This window comes from Epinephelus moara, chromosome 16 (assembly GCF_006386435.1).
Source record: "Epinephelus moara isolate mb chromosome 16, YSFRI_EMoa_1.0, whole genome shotgun sequence".
In the NCBI taxonomy this organism is placed as follows: Eukaryota; Metazoa; Chordata; class Actinopteri; order Perciformes; family Serranidae; genus Epinephelus; species Epinephelus moara.
This window is the reverse complement of record NC_065521.1, coordinates 13,807,742-13,830,915: the sequence shown is the minus strand read 5'-3', so window position 1 is coordinate 13,830,915 and position 23,174 is coordinate 13,807,742. Positions and strand designations below refer to the sequence as shown.

The window sequence follows — 23,174 nt, the reverse complement described above, 5'->3', positions numbered from 1 at the left end:
CCGGGACCGTCTGGATGTAATAGTCCGTGGAGATGCTGCGGTGCTTGGCTGCAGAGACGAGGTGAGTGGGGTGGGGGGGTGGGGGTGGAGAGCAGAGGTAGAGGGAGGTGTGACTCATGACACACTTTGTTTTGGTCTACAGGCAGTGCACAACAGCAAACCTAGCGGTGAAACGATTTCGCTTTTTGCCCCTTTAAACATCAGCATGAAAAGAACTACTTAAAATGACAGAAACCATCTTTGATAAAAAACTATTTGGCATGTACTTTGATCTTTTAGTTTGGCCCATGCCCTGCTGACATGAAGGGGCGGGATTTACAACCTATACTGCAACCAGCCACAAGGGGGCGATTGAGATGTTTTGGCTTCACTTTTGGGGAACTGTCTTGCTGCCATCTTTACAGACAGTCATCGGTTTAGATATGACGGTCAACACCAGTCTAATCTCATACATATTAGGCTATAGCATCCTCTAATATAACTGACATACATTTTTACTATTTGGGATTTAGGGTGGGGTGAAAATATTGTGCTCAAGTCCATCAGCAGCGACTGTGTGCAGTCCACTTATTCTACTTGCGATTTAATACCTCTTAATTCAAAAATAGAGAGTGAACAGAGAGAAAAGCTTCAGCCCCCATCTCAATCCCAATCATTTTGGTACAGTAACATGCACTCATCGAGGTCCATCCGGTCGGAGCAACAACAACCTTCATAATATCGACTCACTGCTGCTGGCTGCAACCGAGGAGCAAAAAGTCCATTGAGAGTGAGGCAGGCAGAAAACAATACAGTATATTAAGAATATATCCCAATATTGAGCTGTACCCAGACCTGCTTGCAGAATCCATATCGCAAGGTTTACTGCAGCAGGGCAGGCTGAGGTTGAGTGTGGGTTAGGAGGCATAATAGAAACAAGGTTTAACTGCACCCAATTAACCATCACCTATAAATCCTTATCTCACACTGCCTTCAAATACTCCCTGCAAGCCTAAGGACTTACTGTAGCACATTCAAGTATGATAGTCAAAATAAAGAAATGGACCTTGTACTAGGATAATTGTGTGTTCTTGCTGCAGCAGCTGAAGGGAGGGGAGGATGCACAGTGGACATGCTATTCACTGTTTAACTATCATAGTTTAATCCAGTTATTTTGTTTGATACATATTTTTTGTCCATAGCAGTTGATATTCTCTGTTCATGGAAATCTGTAAAAATCCTGTCTCTTTCATCAGCTCCCACAGCATCAATACATGCTGTAGGAGGAGCTCCGATTCACACTGCCAAAGCTACTTAGAGATCGTTGGACTCTTCCCCAAAAGCAGAAACAACCACTGTGGCGAGCATCAATGGTGCATAACTCATCTTGAGTTTAGTTAAACATTCTGGAGCTGAATAAAAGATGAAGGGTGAACCAGAGGACATTTTTCAGTGAGCCTCCATTTGCAGAGACAGGGCAAACAGTCGCTACAAATCCGCCTTTCACCTGTGTTTTTTTTTTTTTTTTTTTTAATAGTGTTTGCTTTGGACTTGAAAATCAAAGGAAATTTTTGTTGTGGACCGGAATTCAAGTTTAAAATGTCACAGGCAGACCTGGTATTACAGATATTCCCCACACTCTGTGTACACTGTATTTTATATTCACAGGCCCGCAGCAAGCTGTAATTACAGTACATGATTTCTTTGCACTAATTTAATCGAACTGTGTACTCTGACTCCAGTCAAATACTTCAAATGCTAGCAGCAGATAAAGTTCAACCTGTTATGTTCTTATAATCCTACGGTTGTTTTTCGCTTAGTGGTTTAGGAGTGTAATTAACTTTGATCTCACCACCTCACTTTTCTTTGAAGACACGTTGAAAGATTAGTCAACCTTTCCAGCTTCCAACAACTCATGGGGAACTTTTTACTGAGCATTTAAAACTGTGGATAAGCTCTTTTTTTCTCGTTAAATATTGATTTAAATATAATTTTGTCTGCGTTCAGCTTTGACTTACCTCTCTACCCAGTTCTTGTAGTTGGGGATGTCTTTAGCGTATAGAAGCTTATTTGAAGGCGAGTCTTTTCCTAGTTTGTGCTCTGACGTTGAACAGGAGTCCATGAAGGTCTGGGCCACCACAGACAGACAGGCGTCTGTGATACTGTTCTTATGGATGTCGAATACAAACTGGGGGTTCTTGATGACGTTCACCCAGAACCGCAGAGGAAGACTGGAGAGGGAATAGAGAATAGACTTTTTTTTTTTTTTAAAGAAACGTTGGACAGCACATAATGACATGTAATGGTAATGTCCTGTATCACCTTGCACCTTGTCACAGCTGTTTTTTTTTTTATTAATGAAGTGATAAAATGCTTTGCTTTGCTTGCTTTTTTACTATTGTTCATTTTATACTACTTAGTGTGCATTAAAGTTTGTTTTTTCTAAAAGTTTATATTGTGATAAACTTCCTCAGTAGGGGCCATGGCCCTCAGGCAGTGCAGCAGCTGAGTAGCACAAACTGTATTTGGTCACAACTTTTTAAAAAAAAGTTTACCTAAATTCTGTGCAAATACAGCAAAACCTGTTAATGAAATAAACAAAGATAAACAATTTATGGGAAAAAATATTGCAGTTCTAGTCTGAGGATGTTATCAAATCATTGTGTAAATTATGACCAAGCATCCGACACAGCAAGTCTTTTAATTCTTTATGCATTTTGCAGACCTGGATTTATTGATTTAATATAACACTTTGGTATGCACTGTTGCTCACAAAGATATTTGCTTTCCAGGCATTGGCAGATGGGGTATATAACATCACTCTAACACTACATCCTGTTACATAACACAATCATTTAAAAGGCCATAAGAGCACACTTTGATGAGTAATCCCATTGTCTATCAGTAATTACCCAGCCCCAAAGAACACAGTGTTTTCTGGGGTAGTAACAACAGTTGAAACTGTAAGCCACATGATGTCTGGCTCAGATAAATACATCCATTACATAAGAAACAAATGTAAAACTATCATAGGCATTAAAAATGTACTCTATCCATCCATCCATCCATCCATCCATCCATCTACCAAAAGCCATCTATGTTATTTTATTATTTACACCAGTGGGCAGTCAGCCAGTCTCGATGACGGAGAGACTCAAAAAATCTCTGTGTTGGAGGTGAAATTTTTATCGGATTGGTGAAGTTACCAGCTTAGGGCTATATCCAGTTCCTATAGTACTGTACATCTGTGGTATTTTTTTAGTAGCTACAGCTAAGAAGAGAATAACTATCTCTTACCAGTTGCTCTTCCAGGTATGTCGTACGTCGTAATCTGTGATGGAGTGTTTGTCAGCCTGCTCGTCCAGGAAGTCAAACATGTACTTGATGGCCAGCGGCAGCGCACTGCCTCTGTGGGCCGTGCTGAAGATGGTCTCAAACAGGTCATCCACAAACTTCTGTAGCGTACCCTGAAGAGAAGGACATGGGTAGAGAGAAAACAAAAGACATTTAAAAGGAGGACTTAAAAGTCCACTGTGTAGGATGTCAGGGGATAAATCGGCAGACACTGAATATAGTATTCAACTATGTTTTCATCAGTTTATAATCACCCAAAACTAATAAGTCTTCTGTTTTTGTTACCTTAGAATGATCTGTTTATATTGACATACAAAGCAGATCCTCTTACTGGAGTCCGCCACGTTGTTTCTACTGTACCCAGAACAGACAAACCAAACACTGAATCTAGAGAGGGCAATTTGTGATTTCATGTCGGCCATCGTAGTTCTCTCAAATGCTTGGCATGTGAGAGAAGTTTCAGTTGGTTGCAATCTGCAACCTCACCACTAGATGCCACTAATCCTACACACTGGAACTTTAAACTGTAATTTTCATTCAATTTTAACCTGAGTTCATTTTTAAGATGTTGTTTGAATGGTTCTTTGAGAAGTTTAGATATGGAGTAGTGTTGTTTTTATCTATGATTTTTTGTTTTATGGACATGTATTGGCTATGTTTTGGTGATCGGTGTTAGCTGATTTGGATGAGAGCACTTAAATGTAATTTTTTAGGGATGAATAAATTAAACTTTTCATCTTGAGTACAAGTTTAAAAGGCATATAAACAGCATTTAATGCTCATTATTTAATGCACTGTATGTAACACCTGCTTGTTGTGATTGTGTTTGTGCAGGTAGTGGTTTAAAATGGCTGAATGATCTTAGACATTAACGTTTTGAATTGTTAGATAGAAGAAGGAGCTGGGATCTCATGTCTGACAAGCATTTTGCAGGTAGTTTGTCTCTTATTTCTTTTGACATTTTAATACTGGTGATATTGGCTTATTATGGCAACTCACTTTGACCTCTGTTTTTAGAAGGTTTATTGTTTTGTTTTATTACTTATATTGATTTTGGCCATTCATGTGTTTCTTTTCCTTTGGCACTCATGATCAATCCACCCACCCCCACCCTGAAAACACCTCCCAGAACTGCATATGTTAAAGTTTTAAATCTACCTGCTAATTAGAAGAGAGGAACATTTTATGGAATCCCAGACAGAAGGAGAAAGACAGTAAACATAGTTTCACTGTGTTGTGTGACAGAATTTAGTGTAGCATTTGCAGCCACTTGTATCCACAGCACCTGAATGGGCTATAAGTGTGTACATTTTTAGTATGAATGGCCCCAGTGGGATCACAGTGATAACTCGGGCTCTGTGACTGCCTCGCTCTGCCCACTGAGCTCTGCAGAATCACAAACAGGAACCCCAGCTCTCGGATTCGGATGGCGCATTCCTCCAATGACAACGCTTTAACATAATTACATCAAATGTAGCTAAATGAATTTCCCTAACAACACATTTGTTTCCCAGCCTTCTCCATCTGGCAGAATCTATTACCGAGGAAATGTTTGGGGATCGTATTTAGTCAGCCGTTGCGAAATGGAACAGGAATAAATTCTGTCCCAGTCGCGGATCAAAGTACTGAGATCTGCATAGACGAGACACCCAGGCAGACAGATGCAGAAAGACAGCCATGGAGAGACAAGGACACGATGAGCTTCTCAATTGCATTTGCCTCTCTGTTTTTTCATCATGCATGGCCAAATCTTCAATCCCTCAACAAATAACCTGTCTCCTGACACCTCCTGTATCTGCCTCCCTGCACTCTGCACCACAAGCCCACCTTTTATTAATCTGTTTTTTTCTTATTACCAGTGGAAATTGAAAAGCCGGCTCACTTGTAACTGCTGCCCATTTCTATATTTCCCTAGCCCTCTTACAATTAGGGAAGGCACGATGAACTGAGAGACACTGAAGGGGGGAAGGAAAGACAGCTGGATATGGCAAGGATCCAAGCTGGAGAGAATTGTTATGGGTCTGTTTATCCCTGTGTGTATTTGTGTGTGTGTTTATGCAATGGATCCTTTCTCACACCATTAATCAATTTGGTGAGGTGGATCTAAAAATGATCTTTTTTTTTTTTTTTGTCATCATCTATACCTCTTCAAAGCTATCTAACCCACAATCATGCCTGTGGTCACGCACATGATAAATGGTTCACTGGCTTCAGGTAAAATCCCCTGCAATACTTAAAGGGACAGTTTGTCCCCAAATCAAAAATACATATTTTTCCTCTTACATGCAGTGCTATTTATCTATCTAGATTGTTTTGGCGTTACTTGCTGAGTGTTGGAGATATCGGCTGTAGAGATATCGACCTTCTCTCGCATATAATGAAACTAGATGTCACTCGGCTTGTGACACTCAAGAAGGATGTGTGCATCTACTGCTAGCTCACCTAGCACCACTGAGCCAGCTAACTGCACAGCTCAGCCGAGGAGGTTGCCATTAATGTTTACAGCTCGCGCTGTCACAGTTACGAGCCTCTTGTACATGAGTAGATGCACGCTTGCTATTGTAGGGTGACACTGTTGGCAGGTGTACGTGGTAGAAGGAAAACAGAACTATCCCTAAGCATGCTCAACTTACCCCACTGCTGAAAAAGCAGATTCTAAACCCATCTGAAGTATATAGAACTACAGACTGGTCTTGCCACCATGTTTCCTATCCTAAAATTGTACAGCGTGTAGTTTATAATCAAGTCTCTGATTTCCTTTCACATGCTACTTTGATTTCAAGAATGGTCACTCCACTCAAACGGCAGTGGTTCAGCATGGAAAGGAGAAGAGTCCAAGCTTCACTTTCTTTCCACTGGGGTACCACAAGGATCGGTGCTTGGTCCTTTTCCCTTCTCAATCTGTCCCACCACCCTTGTTCTGTTTATCCACTCACACAGTTTATCTTACCACTGCAATGTTGTTGATACCCCGCTGTCTCTGTCCTTGCTGTCAGACGACCCCATTGTGTTTGAGTGGATCTCAGCGTGGTTAAGTGTTACCTCAAGTGTCAACTCAATCCTTCTAAGACTCATCCCCTGTTGATCCCAGCCAGCCATACTGTTCAGCATGACATTCGTCTCCAGCTCAGGTCTACCTTGCTCTTTCCAGCAAAGTTCGCAAATGCCTTTTCTGATTGGTGATCTCTCGCCCAAAATACAGTAACGCCCTCTGGCAAGGCTGCTGCACGCACAGTAAACCTCTGCAAATGGGTCTTACTGCCTCAGCATGTCTGGTGTTTCACCAGCCAAAAATATCTTGTGTCACTCCACTTTTCATCACCCTCCATCGGCTCCCTCTTGCTACTTGCATCAAGTTGAAGTCACTAATGCTTGACTACAGAGTGGCCAATAGCATGGCACCCACCTTCCTGAACTCCCTCATTCACTATGATGTGCAAATGAACTCTCATTTCATTATAGGAAATCTCAATCCAAACTCTTCTCCTGTGTGCTCCCTTGGTGATGGAACAAACTACCAAACTCAATTCGAGGGTACTTTTCAGAGAGTACCTACTCACCAAACATGCTCTCTCTCTATCTATCTACACCCCTCCCTCTTTCTATATCTGTGTCTCTTTTTCTCTTTTGAAAAAAAATCTCATATGCTATAAATGTGTCACTTCATGCACCTGCAGCCTTGTAGCACTTGGAACAAAACATTGTGACGCTTCTCTTTGATCTGCTATACCTTGCATTGTACCTCATTTATGTCACTTTGGACAAAAGCGTCTGCCAAACAAATACATGTAAATGTAAAATGCATATACTTTCACCTGATACAGGAATGACGATGTAATTTAATACACTTTAAAACTCCTCAATGACCTGCAGACTTTCTGTACTAGTAGTTTCTTCCACCATTAAATAGGTGAGGTGAATCTCTCTGTCTTAAAGAGCTGATAACGCTGAAAATATTCCATTACTCTGAGTTTCAGTACTGAGTTTTACTGTTCCCCAATGGTTCTAAGTGCAGTTTCAGAGTTTTTTTTCACACTGACTGGAATAAACTTTTAAAACACTGGTGTGTAGTTTACTCCTCCGTATCTTACTTTTGTAGCCAGCAGCCTGGTCAGGTAGATCTCAGAGACCATCTTGCTGCCTCGGTCGCCCTCCCTCTGGTCAGAGTGGTCGTGGTTCTTCACCAAGTGCCACAGTTTGGTTCCACTCTCCAGGTCAGGGGTGATCATAGGTGTTCGGGATCGTAGGCTGTCTGGACTACTGGCTGTCCTCAGCATGCTCTCTAAAGCCAGGAACACAAACAGAATCATTTGGAAGAACTACATCAGAAACCTTGTGATTTAGTGAACATAGAAGGCTGATTTCCCCTGTAAGAACCCATTTTAGAGTTTCAGCAACCAGCAAATATTGCAGCTTATCATGCTTTTACTTCTTACAGGTTATAAAGTAGAACTAAAACCATGTAGATTGCCATTACGTGACAAGAAAGTTGACCAATAATCCCCTAAAACTCAGTGTATTTCTTTAAATGACTCACACTCCCCCTCCCCTTTTCTCTATCATCTAGGTCTGTTTCATTATTCATGGCATGAGTGTCAAAGTTGATTAGCGTGGAGCAAGGAGATGCATATCTACGACTGTTCCACTTAGGATGGAAAGGAGGAAAGCAACCAGGGAGGTGATGCGCACTCTGACTAGCTGCTCCTGGGGAAGACGGCATACAGGATGGATAGAAGAGGTGGAGTGATAAAAGAGAGAGTTGCTGATGCATGTTGCCGTTCCTTTATGTTTGGTGAAAGGATGGAGAGGAGAGGAGATGACAGGAAAAGGGGGTGGGTGGGCTAAATGGACAGAGAGACAAAAAAAGGTCAGGAGAGAAAGGGGTGAAATGGAGAGTAATGGGGGAGCGCGGGATAGAAAAGTGAAAGAGGCTGAGTGGGGTGGTGTCTAGTGCTGTTGTCGCTCTTGCCGGCGGGGTGCTTAGTGGCTTTGATTCCAAACCCATCATGGCCGCTGGTGGCCAACATTTAGCCGTGTTCGCAAACACACCTTCCTATACACACACATCCATGCACGAGCACACACGCACATTATCACAATTAAACCATAAAGCAAATATGATCATGCAAACACACATTTTTTTATTTATTCACTGTGAAAATAGCTGCAGCTGCGTATTTCAGCAGGGTGAAAGGTTTCATAAAAAGCAAACCTTTGATTTCAGAATTTTAATTTTCTCCAGCTACATTTCTCTCTGCTAATCCAGTACTCTAACAGTGTAGGTGGTGTGTGATGCTTTTATTCAGATGTGTCCATTCTTATTCAAGTCGAGGCGCTTCCACAAAGAGTCAAAAATAAATTCCATACTACAGAAACTGAGGTTTTTGTTGGGAGGACTGCTGTGAATGACTATAACCAATATTTCTTTATTAACAGGACTACTTATAGTCACTTGTAGTGATGAATTCACAGAGAATTATCACTTGACTCTGCACTCTCCTCAGCTTTCCACTTAGCTTTTTAGTGTTTTTCAGCTAATTGTTCTGATTTCCAGCTCACAGCTTTACTGTTTTGGTTCAGTCACACAGGTCTCATCAACGTTGTTTTCAGCTGCAGCATTTTTCAGGGCAAAAGCTATCAAAAGCCACTGTATGCTACCTGTCAGGCACCAAACAACAGATGGACAAACATAACAACTAGTGAAGATAGTAGAGCATTTAGCAGCATAAGAGCCAGATATTTACCTCAGGAGTTGGTGGGGGGCAAACCAGAGCAATCTGCTGGATATGTAGGCAACTGTTTGCTACTGTAATACATTTGTCATATGATAATTTGTTTATTGCTGTCCCTAAGTGGGCAAAAACTATGTTATGGAGGGTTTAAATAAATGGAAATCTTAATCCATTCTTAGTGGGAGTGGTGAAAATAGTCACCTTTACACACACACACACACACACACACACACACACACACACACACACACACACACACACACACAGTCATTGTCCTGACCTCTCTAAAGTGTCAAATAGTCATGAAGATAGAATATTAGAAGACCACCATTTCTCTGTTTGATGACTGGGTTAGAGCAAAAAGCAGATGTCTCACTCTCCTGCTATTTTCACATACCACTGTTGTCATCAGAATCTGCCTTCAATGGATAAAAACTGTTAAAGAGTCGTGTCTATTATGGCGGCATCCAGTAGCTTCAAGCTTCATATTTCATATTCGCTGAAACTCTCACTATATCCATACAGTAGCACATTACACAGATAGTCTGTGAAAAAAAAAAATCGCTTCTCCTCGGCATTTGCTAGAATCCTCTGTGGCTGTTGGAAAACAATATATCAGCGCAGAGGAGTCTCTTACACAGCTGCCCATCAAAATGTAGTCAAACTATAGGCAACTCTGATCAAATTAGACTCAAACTTATGTAATTGCGTTGCCTATTTCCCAAGTCAGATGTTTTCAGAAACATATTTTAGTGTACTGTTTAGCTGTAAAATGAGAACATTTGCTGTGGAAGGTGGGCAGTGCTTCATTCTGGCTCGACTGTTTCTGACAAGGCCGCAGGCCATAAACTAAATAGTCCACTAAAATATTTTTCTGAAAATATTTGAGGCGAGAAATAGGCAATGCAGAATCACAATTTATATTTACACTGCCTGGTGTGATAGTTTGACAACAAACAAACGGTGACATCATTGACAGCTGCTTTAGAGACTGCTCAGCTCTGATTAGTGGTTTTCGTGATTCTTGCAAATGCCATTGTGAGATCTACAAGGAGGCAGAGGAACATGATTTTTTTCTCAGATTATCTGCCTCATGTACAACTGTGTGGATACAGTGCACCAAAAGTTGCAAAAAGTTATTTTTATAGAAGTTAAAGATGTAATGCCAAACTGCAACATGATTCCATATGACCTGCTCCCAGCTGAGGACCTTTTCTTTCATGTCGTACCATCTTTCTCTCCAGACATTTCCTGTCTATTTCAGCAGTGTCAGCTATCAAATGGAGGAAAAAAAGGCCATCCCAAAAAAGTTATGTCTATTTTCATATTACACACACTCAAAAGATTATTAACATTCAAACCTAAAATTTTTATGGGTACTTTAAGGGAAAATCCAGGTTGCTGTGAGTCTAGAGCAGATCAGCTGTGATGATAACAGCAGGGCATGCCTGAGGGTCAGTACCCATTTCGTATCAGACAAGAGCCAGTATTTTACTACAGGGTAATTTATCTTCTAAATAGTTTAATTTTCCGGTGAAGTATACCATATTGATGCTGGGCCTCTGTCTATCGCTGACTGCCAGGTGTTCTCTCTCTCTTTCTCTTTCACTCTGTCAGCTGGGGATCGAGGTGTCTGCTTTAATGCCTGTCATTTACGGGCTGCTTGGAAATAGCCGTGGAATAGCCTTGGCCTGGGCTGATAGTGATGGATAAAAAGGATTGCCGTTCACAAAGAATGGAGCCCAATCATGGCCACGATAAACAAAGAGAAGGAGCGAATGAAAGAGTGACAGGGTGTGGAGGGATGGTGGGGGGGAGGGCAGGCAGCTGGAGGGATTGGAATCATTCACAGAAAGATCTAAATGGGGTGAAGTCAAGAGGAGAATGGAAGCCATACCATATCTACTGAGGCTCTTGGTAAAGGTGGAGGAGTTGGAGATGTTGTAGGCAGAGTTCTGCTTTGGCACCAGGGCGATCACTGAGCCATCTGTCACCTGCACACCAAAACACACACCAAAATATTCACTGCATGAATCCAACCGAGCTGTCTGATCTCTCTCCTGCCTCTTTTGTGTGCATGTCGGTGCTCTCGTACCTGATAGTGAGCCAGTGTGTTGAGCCTTTTCCAGTCATTGTCGATCTTAGTTGTGACATCTTCATCTTGCAGAATGATTCTGGCCATCCGACCTTGACGCCATTCTACAGAGAGAGAACACAGGTACTCTGTGAGGACTGTGTGTGTTTCATTTTGTATTGCAGTGTGGTCAGATATCATTTCAGTTGTTTCTAAATCCCACTCATGTTCCCTCTTTTTCATGAATTCAGTGGCATTATCTTTCAATACATGTAGAAAAATCCACCTTCGCACAGTTACTGCACAAGCAGCTATCAAAATGTGAACTGTGTACAACTTGTGTTTGTATTGACTTGTGTTTTCTCTATGTGCATTACATCTCTTTATGCTGTCTATGGGTTGTCAGTGTGTTTTACTTTTTTAAGAAAATAAATTGCATGAAATTGCTTAAAGAGGAGGTCTACAGGTATCAGATACATACATTTCATTATTTTAAAAAACCTTGTTTAACCAAATTTGAGACAGATCTTTGGACTAATCATATTTTTCTTATAAGGATTGCAGCTAAGTATAAAGGTAAGTAGTAGGCCTACACGTGGTCCCCTTTAGAGGCAGATTTTATGTAGGAATATAGTTCTGAATCTACATTTTTACAACAAGTATGAAGTAAAAAGACAGTATTAGGTTCAGCGGTGGGTTTAAAGACTTAAAACATCAGAAATGTGAACGTTCACTCAGAATAGCTTGACTCCTTTTGACAAAAATAAAGTAAAAGATGGATAAACAGTTTTAGATCAAATGTTTGTGGCAATTATGACCTCACACAAATCTAAGATAATTTCATTACTACCGAAGCTTAATACTTTTAAGACTTTTAAGGACTCGCAGATTTCCTGTTAAAGCCGCACAAACGAGATTTTTAATTTAATGATAGATAAAATGTAGGATGATCATGTGTATGAGGTGAAAAGTGTCACTCACAGTGACAAACACACAAATAATTTTAACCCTACTCTGCAGTTCCCCTCAGCTCTACAGAGAATTTGGCATCTTTCAGCTCACTGTTGTGGTTTTACTGTTTTACTTTACTGTTTTAGATTTCTCTCATCACATTGGTGAACCCCTTTTCCAGTGCTGTTTCAAGCAATAAAAAAAAAGCGTTGATAAACCCACTGCACGCAAACTGCCCAGCACTAAAATGGAGACAGGCAAAGTTAGCTACTAGATAGTTAACGTAGAGAATTCGCATCTCAACACCTAAAAAAATCCCCTGGGATTTACCAGAGACCAAACCAGCTAAAAGGAGAGTGACTACTGGAAGTATATTCACCAGGTTGATACAAACACGACTCCAAATTAATGTTTATATCGCACCATGTCTGCAGGATATGTAAATGAGCAAAGGGTGATAATAATAATTAATGCAGGTTTATTTAAACTTTTAATTAAGAGACTATCTATATTGCACCTTCAGCTGTTTGCCCTTTGCCAAATACATTAAATAATTCTGTCTTCTAGAACAAAACATTATTAAAAAATAACTAATAAATTGACCCTGCAGTACAAGACTGAGTCACGTTCACTTCAATAGGTAATGTCCTTTTAACAAAACATAAATAAACAGAAGATTGAGAGTAGCAGCAGTAGTGTGCAGCTGAACTAAGTATTCAAGACAAATTTACTGTATGTAGCTGTTCATATAAGTCCGCCTCTGGACTACCATCCTAACCATTTTGATTTGACTAGTTGAATATGAGGAGCATGCACGTACAGTAGTGTGTGTCTTACCCAGGTCCATATCAGAAGCCTTGGGCCTCTGTGAGTAGGGGCTGCCCTTGTACACAGCATCGAGCAGCTTCTCTTTGACCTGAGTGATGGTGTCACAGTTCAGACACTTGACCGTCACCTCCTGGGCATTCTCATTCTCTGGGTTTACACAGTGCAATGTCTGGTGGGCAAACAGGTGGAAACAGAGGGTAACGGAAACAGACAAAGAAAATTAAGGCTTAAGCAGAGACACTGTGAGAACATTCCAGACTGATTGTTTAGATGCATTTGAATGTACATGACAGCATTTTCACACCAAGTTTGTATTGCAGCAGCTATTTTAAAACCTGGACATTTTCCTAGTCTGTTCATTTTGTTTGGGGCTGTAATAACTCAGCATTCGCACATGGGTGCAGACCAAAACAACTGAAGCAGACCCCGCCGACAAGTAGGTTTGTCTGTTACATTCCAATCCAAACCTGAAGTGCTTTGTTTGGAGGGAGACTGTGATTAACGCTGGGTTGTAGTTGGGCCGGTTCGCCAGATCACGTTCTCCCTCCAAACACAACTGATGCTGAAGTGCCATGTTTACTCTGGAGGAAATCCTGCCCCACAGCAGACTTCTGACCAATTAAGCAAACGGTGGCGGCCACATTTCAGCTGCCGATTAGTTAAGAGCTTGCTTTAAAATTGTCATTGTCAAATGTGACTGAAGCTAAACAGCTCATCAAGTGATTCAGACCACAGCAGACAAGCCTCAAGACACAATAAGTTTACTGACCAGTGTTTTGTAGTCAATCTGTTGCCTGATGAGCTTGTCCTCACTGAGGGAGTAGCGGGCTTCTCCTGTGATGGCGTCGATGGGTCCCTTCTCCATCTGCTGCTTGATGGCACAGTAAAGCATGAACAGAGGCTCCCCGGCACACTCCTGGTGAGGAAGCAGACAGAAAGAGAGGAGTTGCCAGCAGTTCAACTGAAGAGTGAATATCTTTTTCTGAGATTCTTTCATCTGAATAATTGCTCGAGGCCTTGTTTGAGGGAGCAGTGTCCAGTAATTCAGGACAAAAAGCAAAGATTACAGAGGATCCTGAAATAACAGCAATTTTACAGTGGCATGCAGTGATTTTTTTCTTCCTCTTTCTCATCCCATGAATCATCGCACAGCCCCTGAGAGGGGTTAAAACACTTAATAACACAGTGATTCAACTCAAAACCAGTTCATGAAAGCATTAATATCTGCTATTCTGACAGCTCTGGGGGAAATCTGAGGCCGTTGCAAATTAGTGTCAGGGATGCAAGAGTTTTAGATTTAGCGTTTACTGAGACTACAGATGTAAATACTGTAAGCTTAGTCTTGGTTCATCTGATTTGCACAGAGTGTCATTAAATAAGGTCTAATTACCGGCTGTTTTGACATGTGTCGAGCATGTCTGGGAAGTAATGAAGAGTGGAGAAGAAATATGTTTTCTGCAGCTTAACTCAGAATACTGGTTGAAGAGAAAACTTTTTTGCAAGTGTGCATTTAGAGCTGTATCAATGACTGAATGACTTTAAGCAGCTTATTTCTGTAAACAGATACAAAATAATACAAAGTATCACCAGCTGCTTTAGTCACAATGCACGTTACTGCAGCTGTGAAATATTTAAAGTCAGGAAAATAAACAGGAGGCTACTCAGAGAAAACTGTGTGGAAAATAACATGTTGTTGGACTGCTGATTGTTATGCTGAGCTCATCACCACACATGTGACATGTTTCCTCCTCACTGACTGTTATGACTTGGTTATAGTCGCCCACTGTCCTTATGTGACAATGAAACGGTGCTGCAGGTATCAACACCTCTTTTTCCAAGACTACATTTCAGGCGCAACTCTCTCTGCTGCAGTTTCCAGTGATGAACGCAGCTTTTTGTATTGATTTTCATTTCCTTCTCCCATATTGTGTGCCTCTACAGGAATGCCTTAAAATACATGTTGCATGAGATTCTACTTTCTTTCTTGGCATGTAAAAAAACACACATAGGGCAGTTGTTATATAATGTGGTTTTAGTTTAGGTCCATAAGTAAGCAGGTTTCTATTCCAATCAAACACAACACCACCTGCAAAAGAAGACTGATGTGTAAATGCAGTGATTAGTTTGATTATTTAAGTCTTTTGGGAAGTACAGCTTAAACTTTTTCATCTTTACTGCTCGCTTTTCAGCATGTATTTTACTCATGGTTTGATATTATTTGATCCATCTCATGACCACTCCCAAAACCCTGTACTGCTTTGAAAGGGATCAGCAGTAAAACATGTTTTAGCCACTTGAAAAAGCCACCTAAAAAATATAGCAGCTGCCCTGGCCCAGATGTCTATATATATACTATGCCAATATAAATACTAGTTTAAGTGTACACAATATTTAGACTTTTTTCACCACAGTACCTTACTGTCATACAGCAATTTCCAAAAGGGAACTGAGGCCATTCTATTGCTTTCTTCAGAGCCAGACTCTATTAAGAAAAATAGCAATTTAATGTTGTTGAAGACAAGAGCTGCTGGACCACCGCTGCCCTGATCAGTTAGTTTGATGTGTTGTTGTGTGAATTTCAGCATTTAAAGGATTAGTGCCAATTCACCAACGTCACACAATAACACAACCCCTTGTAACCGATGGAGGCGGCAGTAGACCAGCAGCTCCCATATTCAGCGAAAAAAATTACTGTTTTTCTCAAAGGAGTCTGGTGGATTTAGTGAGAGAATAGATGGGAATCTATTCCCTGTCGCAACAGGCTGTCTAATGGGAAGGCAAAGCAGTGAAAATATTTTCAATATAGCTGTACACTTAAACTGATATTGATTTTTTTTAGGTGTCTAGAATACATTGTGCTGCTATTCCCAGTACACAGCAGTACAGCAGCTAAGCCTCTGTGTCTGCTCCTGCCTGCTTCTCTAAACTGGAGACACGCCAACTGTTGTCTACTGTAGGTAATACACTGACTATGGATACGTACCTCTTACAACCCCATTTAAAAAAAAATCAAACTATCCCTTTAAATTTTATTTAGTAGAAAAGTTATACCAATCTTTTCAGTTCCCTCCCATGGCCTACGTTTCAGAATTTATGCGACCAGACACAGATGTTATAAATATGTTTCCCACTCTCCCCTCCATCAAAGACACTTGCCAATCAATAGTGTCATAAGTCATCACTCGGGCCCAACGAAAAACACTCCCGACTGAAGTAGCAGCGGTTTAGAGGGGAGAGAGAGGACATCATCACGGCCAATACTCATCCTGACGAGAGCTTAATGATTGACCGTGTGGTGCTCAGGGAGATACTTCAGACTGTGTGTGTGTCTGTGTTGGAGATGCATGAGGTCCAGATGAGAACAGGGGAAAGTACTTATTTATCTGCCTCACCTTCAAGCACACTCTACAACTCACTTTTTCTTTCTAACACACACACTTTCCTCCTTTTTACCTCTTTCTTCATACATTCACACCACTAGCAGAACCATCAGCTTTCCAAATGCTCTATGAGGAAGAAATGCACTTAATGTGTTTGTTAGACCTCAAGGACACACACAGCGTGTTGGTCAGAAACACTGAATGCAAACAGCTTTTGTTTATTAACAAAAAAACACTTAAGGTTAGAAAAATATTCCTCTAGTCTAACTTTTATCCAACCTTGCAGTTCCCCTCAGCTCTGTGACGTTTTGGCCCAATTCCATTTCTTATTTTTACCGAGCGCTTCCGTTTCCAACAGAACAGAGTTATAAGGGGTAGTGGTTGAAATCTTCCCCTATGAAATGTGACAACCCTTCAAGACCCTGATGCATCATCAGTACCCCCATTGTCATTGATGGTGTCTACATAAACATACCTGACTATGGCGATAATATTATTATCACAATGACATTTGTCATTTATCTGATGGAGATGGAAAAGCATGGAAACTCACAATTTGATCACAACTTAAACTTCAAGTGACCAATTGATAAAACAGATCATCACATGATCACCACTGGTGGTCGTCTGTAGACTAACGTTAGCGTGATCCTACCCTGCCAGTCTGAACTTAATTAGAGGAGTGGTAACAAGAGCAGCAACTTCACTGCTAGACTTAAGTAAAATTTGGCCGTCATATGGCACCAAAGGGGGTGAATACAATGTGGAAACATGTCAGAATGCTTGACTGTCATGCACAAATCAGCAATAACAATGTAACATTAGCTTGCTACTTAGTTAACTGGAGATACATTAGCATACTAATAACATTTTTTTGTTATGCTTATTGGCAGATAGCTCCCATCCTCTCTTTTGCCAGTATGAGCTGGTGAGCTCCGGGAGAAGCTATAGAGTCCCTCTGGCAACTAAAAATGTTTTTAAGAAGTTCTTCATCTCAAGTGCCATCAGTATCCTGAACTCAACAATGTAACTGATGAGTTTAAACCACAGTCAGACAATGAGCTGATTTAATGTGTTTAAATGTTTTGTAATGACTTTATACACTTAAGTCTTTATTAACAAAGAAAATATATTTGTGGGTTTCTTTCGCTGCCATCTTGCTGATGATTTCTCATAACACTCAGTCTGGAGTGAGCCTCTGAAAAACCTTATTCTAAAGGGCCATGTAGCCCCAACACTTCAACCCAACCCCTCTATCCCAACAAGAATCGAGACACCCTAACCAAATGCAGTAAAAAAAAACAACTGTGTGAAATCGCTCTCTTCTAGTTGGCAGACAGACTAAGTTAGCAAGTAGCTGGGGACCACAGCAGGAGACATAGCAGCTAAAGAGATAGATATTTCCCCAAGGAGTTGGATTATATAAGCAACGGCTTGCTAAGAAGTTCACTGTATCAACTTAAAAGGTGATGTTAGTATTGTGGAGTGTATTTGTGTCTGTGGCATTTAAGTGGGCAAAAACACAGCAAAAAAAACAAACAAAAAACAGTAATTACAGATTTAAATAAAACAATGAAAGAAGGAAAACCTGGAGACAGAGGATTGCTCTATTTTTACAATCCAATCTTTTTAACATCCAAAAATCTCTCGCATTATCACTGTTTGTGCCACAAATTTGTGACAGTTGCAATCTATGATGAAAATATTTGGTATGTTTCAATCTCAATTTCTAGGATCAAACTAAAGATAAAATGTTGTCACTGTCTACATTATCTTTATTGCTTACATGGGCTGTACCACAAATTGCCTCTTTGGGGACATAAAAGTTTTCGAAGTCTTATTCTAACTTCGCCTTTTTTCTCTTTTATCTGTCCACTCTGTTTATCCCTCCCCACCCATCCTTCATCTCTCCCACTTATCTCACCATCTGAGCTGCACTGAGCAACCACATGTCCGACTACTTACAAACTAATGTTCCCAATGTTCTGGACGAAATGACAAAAACAACACCTGAGAAACTTGCGCTAAAAAAATCACACAGCTAAAGTGATGTTTTCTTACTTTTGTATTACACAATTTTTCTGTCATTCCTTTTCATTTGCCCCTCATGACCCTGTTCAACCAAAAACCTTTTTGTGACCAGCATCTCTTCTTTAGTTTCACCCTTTTTCTATCATCACTTGAAACCTTCCCTCTCCTCCTCCTTCCTCTCCCCTCCTTTTACATCCCTTACAATACCCTGCCTTTCCCCCTTTATCTCCTACCTCCTTCTTCTTCATCTGCTTCCTGCCTCTCCTCCCCTTTCCTTCTCCTCTTCTCAGTTCCTAATTGTCATGTCCCCCTCTATCTTTCCTCCCTCTCCCATCAGCCTCCAACACCCACCTCTCATCCCTTCCTCTCCTCCTTCCCGCCTCTCCTGCTAACCATTCCCATTTCTATACCCCTCCCCGTCCACCGGCATACACTTAAAAAGCTCGTTAGCATCTGGGCCAATTAGGTGGGCAGCTGCTAACGAGACAGAGCGAGCATACATCACGCTGTTGTGCTTTAACTTCGGCTTTTGCCTTCCTCGCTTGGCCGCTGCATGCTTGTCTATGAAATTTGCTTTTACTCCATACAGTGGCTTCATTAGGGCTCCTTAAGTGTATGCAGACATTTACATTTCAGGGATATAATGATGTGTGTTGCTGTACAGGGGGAGGAATAGCCTCAGATTTTTACATCGCTATCAATCAGTGAAAATCAGCGCGCAATGCACAGGGACATTTACTATTTTCTAGTTAGAGAAATAGAAATGTTAACAGGTTTTAGGTAATGGCTCGGGTGTATTTGAACACAAAATAAACACATACACTATAATGATGCCATGTGTACAATACAGTAATCAAAATGAGAGTACTACAAACAATTTAATGCCACCTTCTACACAGATTTCCCCTAAAAGTACTCAACTCCCTACATTTTTGTGACTGTAATATCATACTGCTCTCATCATGTGATAAGGATTATAACGGCATACAATGACAACCTCACAATTTATAGTTAGAGGTTTGAGAGGAGAAGGGAAGCACTGAGAAGGGAGAAAGAAACGCCAAAAAATATTTTCTGACTGGACTCGCTTTCTTAAAGCGGCAGACAGGATGAGGAGACGGAGGGATGACGGGGATGTAGGGAAAAGAGGGGGCGTGTGAGGACGGAGTGTGAGGACAGCGTGAGCGACATTGCACCCCCTGGTGAGGCAAATGACCTTAAGGCAGAGAGGAGACTGACAGCGGAATAATGACAACAGAAACTACAGAGATGAAAGAGAGATCAGAGGAAGAGGAGATGTGAGCTAAAAGAACGACACAAAGATCAGTGAGGAGGACGTGTCGGCTACAGGAGTGAAATTATGAGAGCGGAGAGGATCTGTGGACTGAAAAGAAAGAAAAAAAAGGACATTAAAACAGCAGACAAGAGAAGAAACGCATGCTGCTGGGAGGCTTTGATGGTCTACTGTTTGTATACTGCACTGGTAAAGCAAGAAAATATGCAGCTGAAAAACCCTTTTAATAACCACAGTGAGATAAATGCACCAAGCAAATAATATAAGCCAGATGCATTTAATAAAAGCCTCTAACACACAGGCAGTATACACACATTTAAAACCACTGTACTATATAAATCCACTCAAGATGATGACTGTTGTTTTAAAGATAAAGCAACAGAACAAATACGGATGTTATGCATTGTTGCTGGGCTTACCTTGAGGAACTTATACAAGAGGAATGTAAACCAGTTGGTCAGCATCTTCTCTGCAACAGACTCCGTCCTGACACACAGACAAAAAAGGGACATTAACAGCGGAAAAGCTTTAACCATGTTAGCGAGTGACATGATTATGAAAACAAGTAGGAAGCTTTTTGGAAAGATACATAATTTTGTGCTAATTACAGAGAAATAGGTGTGGTCAATTTCCAGAGGAAGCTCATTAAAAGAACTGTTCCATTTAAACTGGTAGTTACCAGCCTACAGCTTGTGACTCATTAAATCATAGTGGTGACCACAGTGTGAACATGAGATATGGGTGGTGTCATTGAAAGGACTTTCAAGAGGAAACAGTAGGAAGGTTTTCCTTTCCTTTTTTCTTTTTCTTTTTTTTTTTTACAAAACAGGCAAAAAGTAGAAAAAAGTTTCTTAATAATATACATGTTTTTTTCTTCTCCTTAAGTCACTTTGTGAACCTTAAGATTTATCTTTAAACTCCAGGTTTAAACTCAAGTAAATATTCAGTCTTTTTTTTTTTTTCATTACACTGGATCGTTCATGTTCAGCTGACCTGCTGTACACTTCTGATTTTCATATTCATTGTGGTTCCTATTATTATCAGAGCAATTTCATAGTATAAAATTGTATATAAATTGTACATGGTACCTCCCAAGACTCTCTATGGTCCCAGAAAAAAAAACCTTTCTAACAAATGACGTTAAAAAGAGCAAAGCATATCACTGCAAACACACTTTGATGGAAGCTAAAAGAAAAATAGCAAAAAAAAAAACCCAAAAAGGTTATAAAAGGTCTGAAAAACTTTGTGAAAATTCCTGAGATTTTGTTTGTGGGCTCATGAAATTCGAAAATCAAAAATTCTCTTTTTAATTATTGTTTTATTCGATAAACAAAGCATTTTGTTGTTTGATTAACAAACAATCCTGCTTGGTTTAGCAATAGTTTAGCTAAAATAAAATATATATATTGACATAATGTCACTTTTTTTTTGCTGTCTTTTGTTCTGAGTCCATCGAAGTCTGCTCATTTTTTGGGAGCTCCACTCTCCTTCACGCCATTCGGTAGACAACTTTTCGTGGGATCATAGAGAGCCTAAGGAGGTGATAGCTATATAAAATTTTTATTGGTTTTGGGTGAACCTTCTCTTTAATTTAACACATATAAAAGACTAATAGTCTCCATAATGTGTGTTTTCTTCAAACCACAACAAAAAGAAACAAAAAAGCATAAAAAACCAATGCACTACATGTATTCTGGGAAGTCTTTTGTTATGCTAAGCCTCTTTACTTGGAAACTTAATGTGATGGTTTCGTGAACTCTCTGCAGTATGTCCCAGTCAAAGGACTTCAAATTAGAACAACTCATGTTTATGAGTTCTGAAATGGTTCTGAATACAAATCAACTAATGTTTAATTAAACTTCCACTTAAATAAATTTACATTACAAGAATATTTCAACCGCCAAATGATTATTTGTATATCAATTAGTCATGCTGTGTGACTTTGAATTTGTTAAGAAAACTCTGTGTTTCTCACATACCTCCATGGTGAACGAAAAAAATCCAAAAACTGAGAAAATTCTTGCTGAACTGAAATAAAAGGGGGTCTGGGTTCTTAAAAACAGCAAAACTATATCAAAATGTCCATTTACAAACTTTCACACAACTAGTACAGTAAAATCCAAGTCTCATTTATCCAGTTGTATCCTCAGTACTTCCTACACACATGCATTTCTGCTAAGTATTCACTATTTTAAACACATGTCAGTGTGTGAGACTGTTTATGTGAAAGTGTTATAAATAGTAAGGTTTTAGCAGATATGCAAGTGTTTGGGAGGTACTGAAGATACGACTGGATGAATGAGACTTAATGAGACGATTTTACTGCACAAGTTGTGTGAGAGTTTGTAGTCAGATGCTTTGATATAGTTTTCCTTCGTTAAACATGGTACCATTTTACTTTAATTAATCAAAAATGTTCTGTTTTTGGATTCATTGCCATAGAAGCATGTAAGCCTAGTCTGTGTTTGTTTCTTCCTCACCTCCTAAGCAGCAGCTTGGGATGGTTTTTGCTCTCTAGGTTTCTGTCTATCAGGTCTGACAGCAGCTGTTTCAGGACCCCGGTGGCGTACTCCATCTCCCCCTGCAGGGCTGTCATGATCAGAGATGCCACGTTGCCTCGGTCCCGCATTGAAAATGACCTGCAAATACAATGAAATGCTATTATAAACATTCTATATTAATGTTTCACTAAAGCTTTTTGCAGCTCTTGTTGAGTCACGTCTGAAGCTGCTCCACACAATACATGTGATCCATTAACCAAATAACAGCTCATTTAAATATTAATGTGCATTTAATCTTAATCAAATGGTGTCTGACTCAGTTTTGCCATAAACCATTTGGCTAAGTGCTTCAGGGTAATTTTAGAGCTGCTAAAATGTTTTTACTCTGTTTATCAATTTGCCTCTTCTGTCCTAATCAAAGAGCACAGCACAGCCTTTCATGTCATATTTGTAAAATTAAACAGGCGATAAAAGCACATTTTCCAAAGCCACCCCCCCCAGAACAATTTTTTTATTAGTCAGTTTTTCCAAATGTACAACAATGTTTGTTCCTGAGGAAAAAAAACACTTTAATTTCATCAAAATGAAGCATCAAGCATACAGTGCTGCATTTACACTATTCTATTCCCATGGCTGGAAATATCATCTGGGTAAAGCTTTAATTTTGCTTTAATATATTCATTTTTCAAAACTGGTAGACACTGTTTTTTAAATAGTAGAAATCCCTCTTGGAAAAAACTGATTTACTGACAACTAAACTAATTTACTTAAAACAAACAACAAAATGTATATCTTAAAATATAAATAAATAAAGAGACACCTCTGAGCCTCCAGGGTCCGTATGAACGTCAACAGGAAGTGCTTCTTCGTCAGCAGCTGGCCAAACAGTGTCAGTGCTTTCTCAACATTCGCCTGGACCTGCAGGAGGACAGAGAGACAGACGAGTCACAACAGAGAAAATGACAGTGTGTAGAGCAATTTTCTGTATACAAACATTTCTGTTCTTTATTGAGGAGCATGATTTTTTGTATTGATGGAAAAAACTGCCTT

The 23,174-nt window shown here is 40.1% G+C and overlaps 1 protein-coding gene across 1 annotated transcript in view; it reads right to left on the bottom strand.

The window, feature by feature from the left end:
- Positions 1 to 23,174, bottom strand: part of LOC126402426 (plexin-A1-like) — a 354,576-nt gene that overhangs the window by 11,433 nt on the left and 319,969 nt on the right. Inside the window, exons 22-31 of the mRNA XM_050064404.1 lie at positions 22,945 to 23,042; positions 22,104 to 22,262; positions 20,043 to 20,109; positions 13,688 to 13,834; positions 12,928 to 13,087; positions 11,161 to 11,264; positions 10,963 to 11,059; positions 7,425 to 7,615; positions 3,277 to 3,446; positions 1,998 to 2,210 (exon numbers count right to left, since the gene is read on the bottom strand). Of these exons, the coding sequence (XP_049920361.1) occupies positions 1,998 to 2,210; positions 3,277 to 3,446; positions 7,425 to 7,615; positions 10,963 to 11,059; positions 11,161 to 11,264; positions 12,928 to 13,087; positions 13,688 to 13,834; positions 20,043 to 20,109; positions 22,104 to 22,262; positions 22,945 to 23,042 (1,406 nt within the window). The remainder of the gene's footprint in view (positions 1 to 1,997; positions 2,211 to 3,276; positions 3,447 to 7,424; positions 7,616 to 10,962; positions 11,060 to 11,160; positions 11,265 to 12,927; positions 13,088 to 13,687; positions 13,835 to 20,042; positions 20,110 to 22,103; positions 22,263 to 22,944; positions 23,043 to 23,174) is intronic.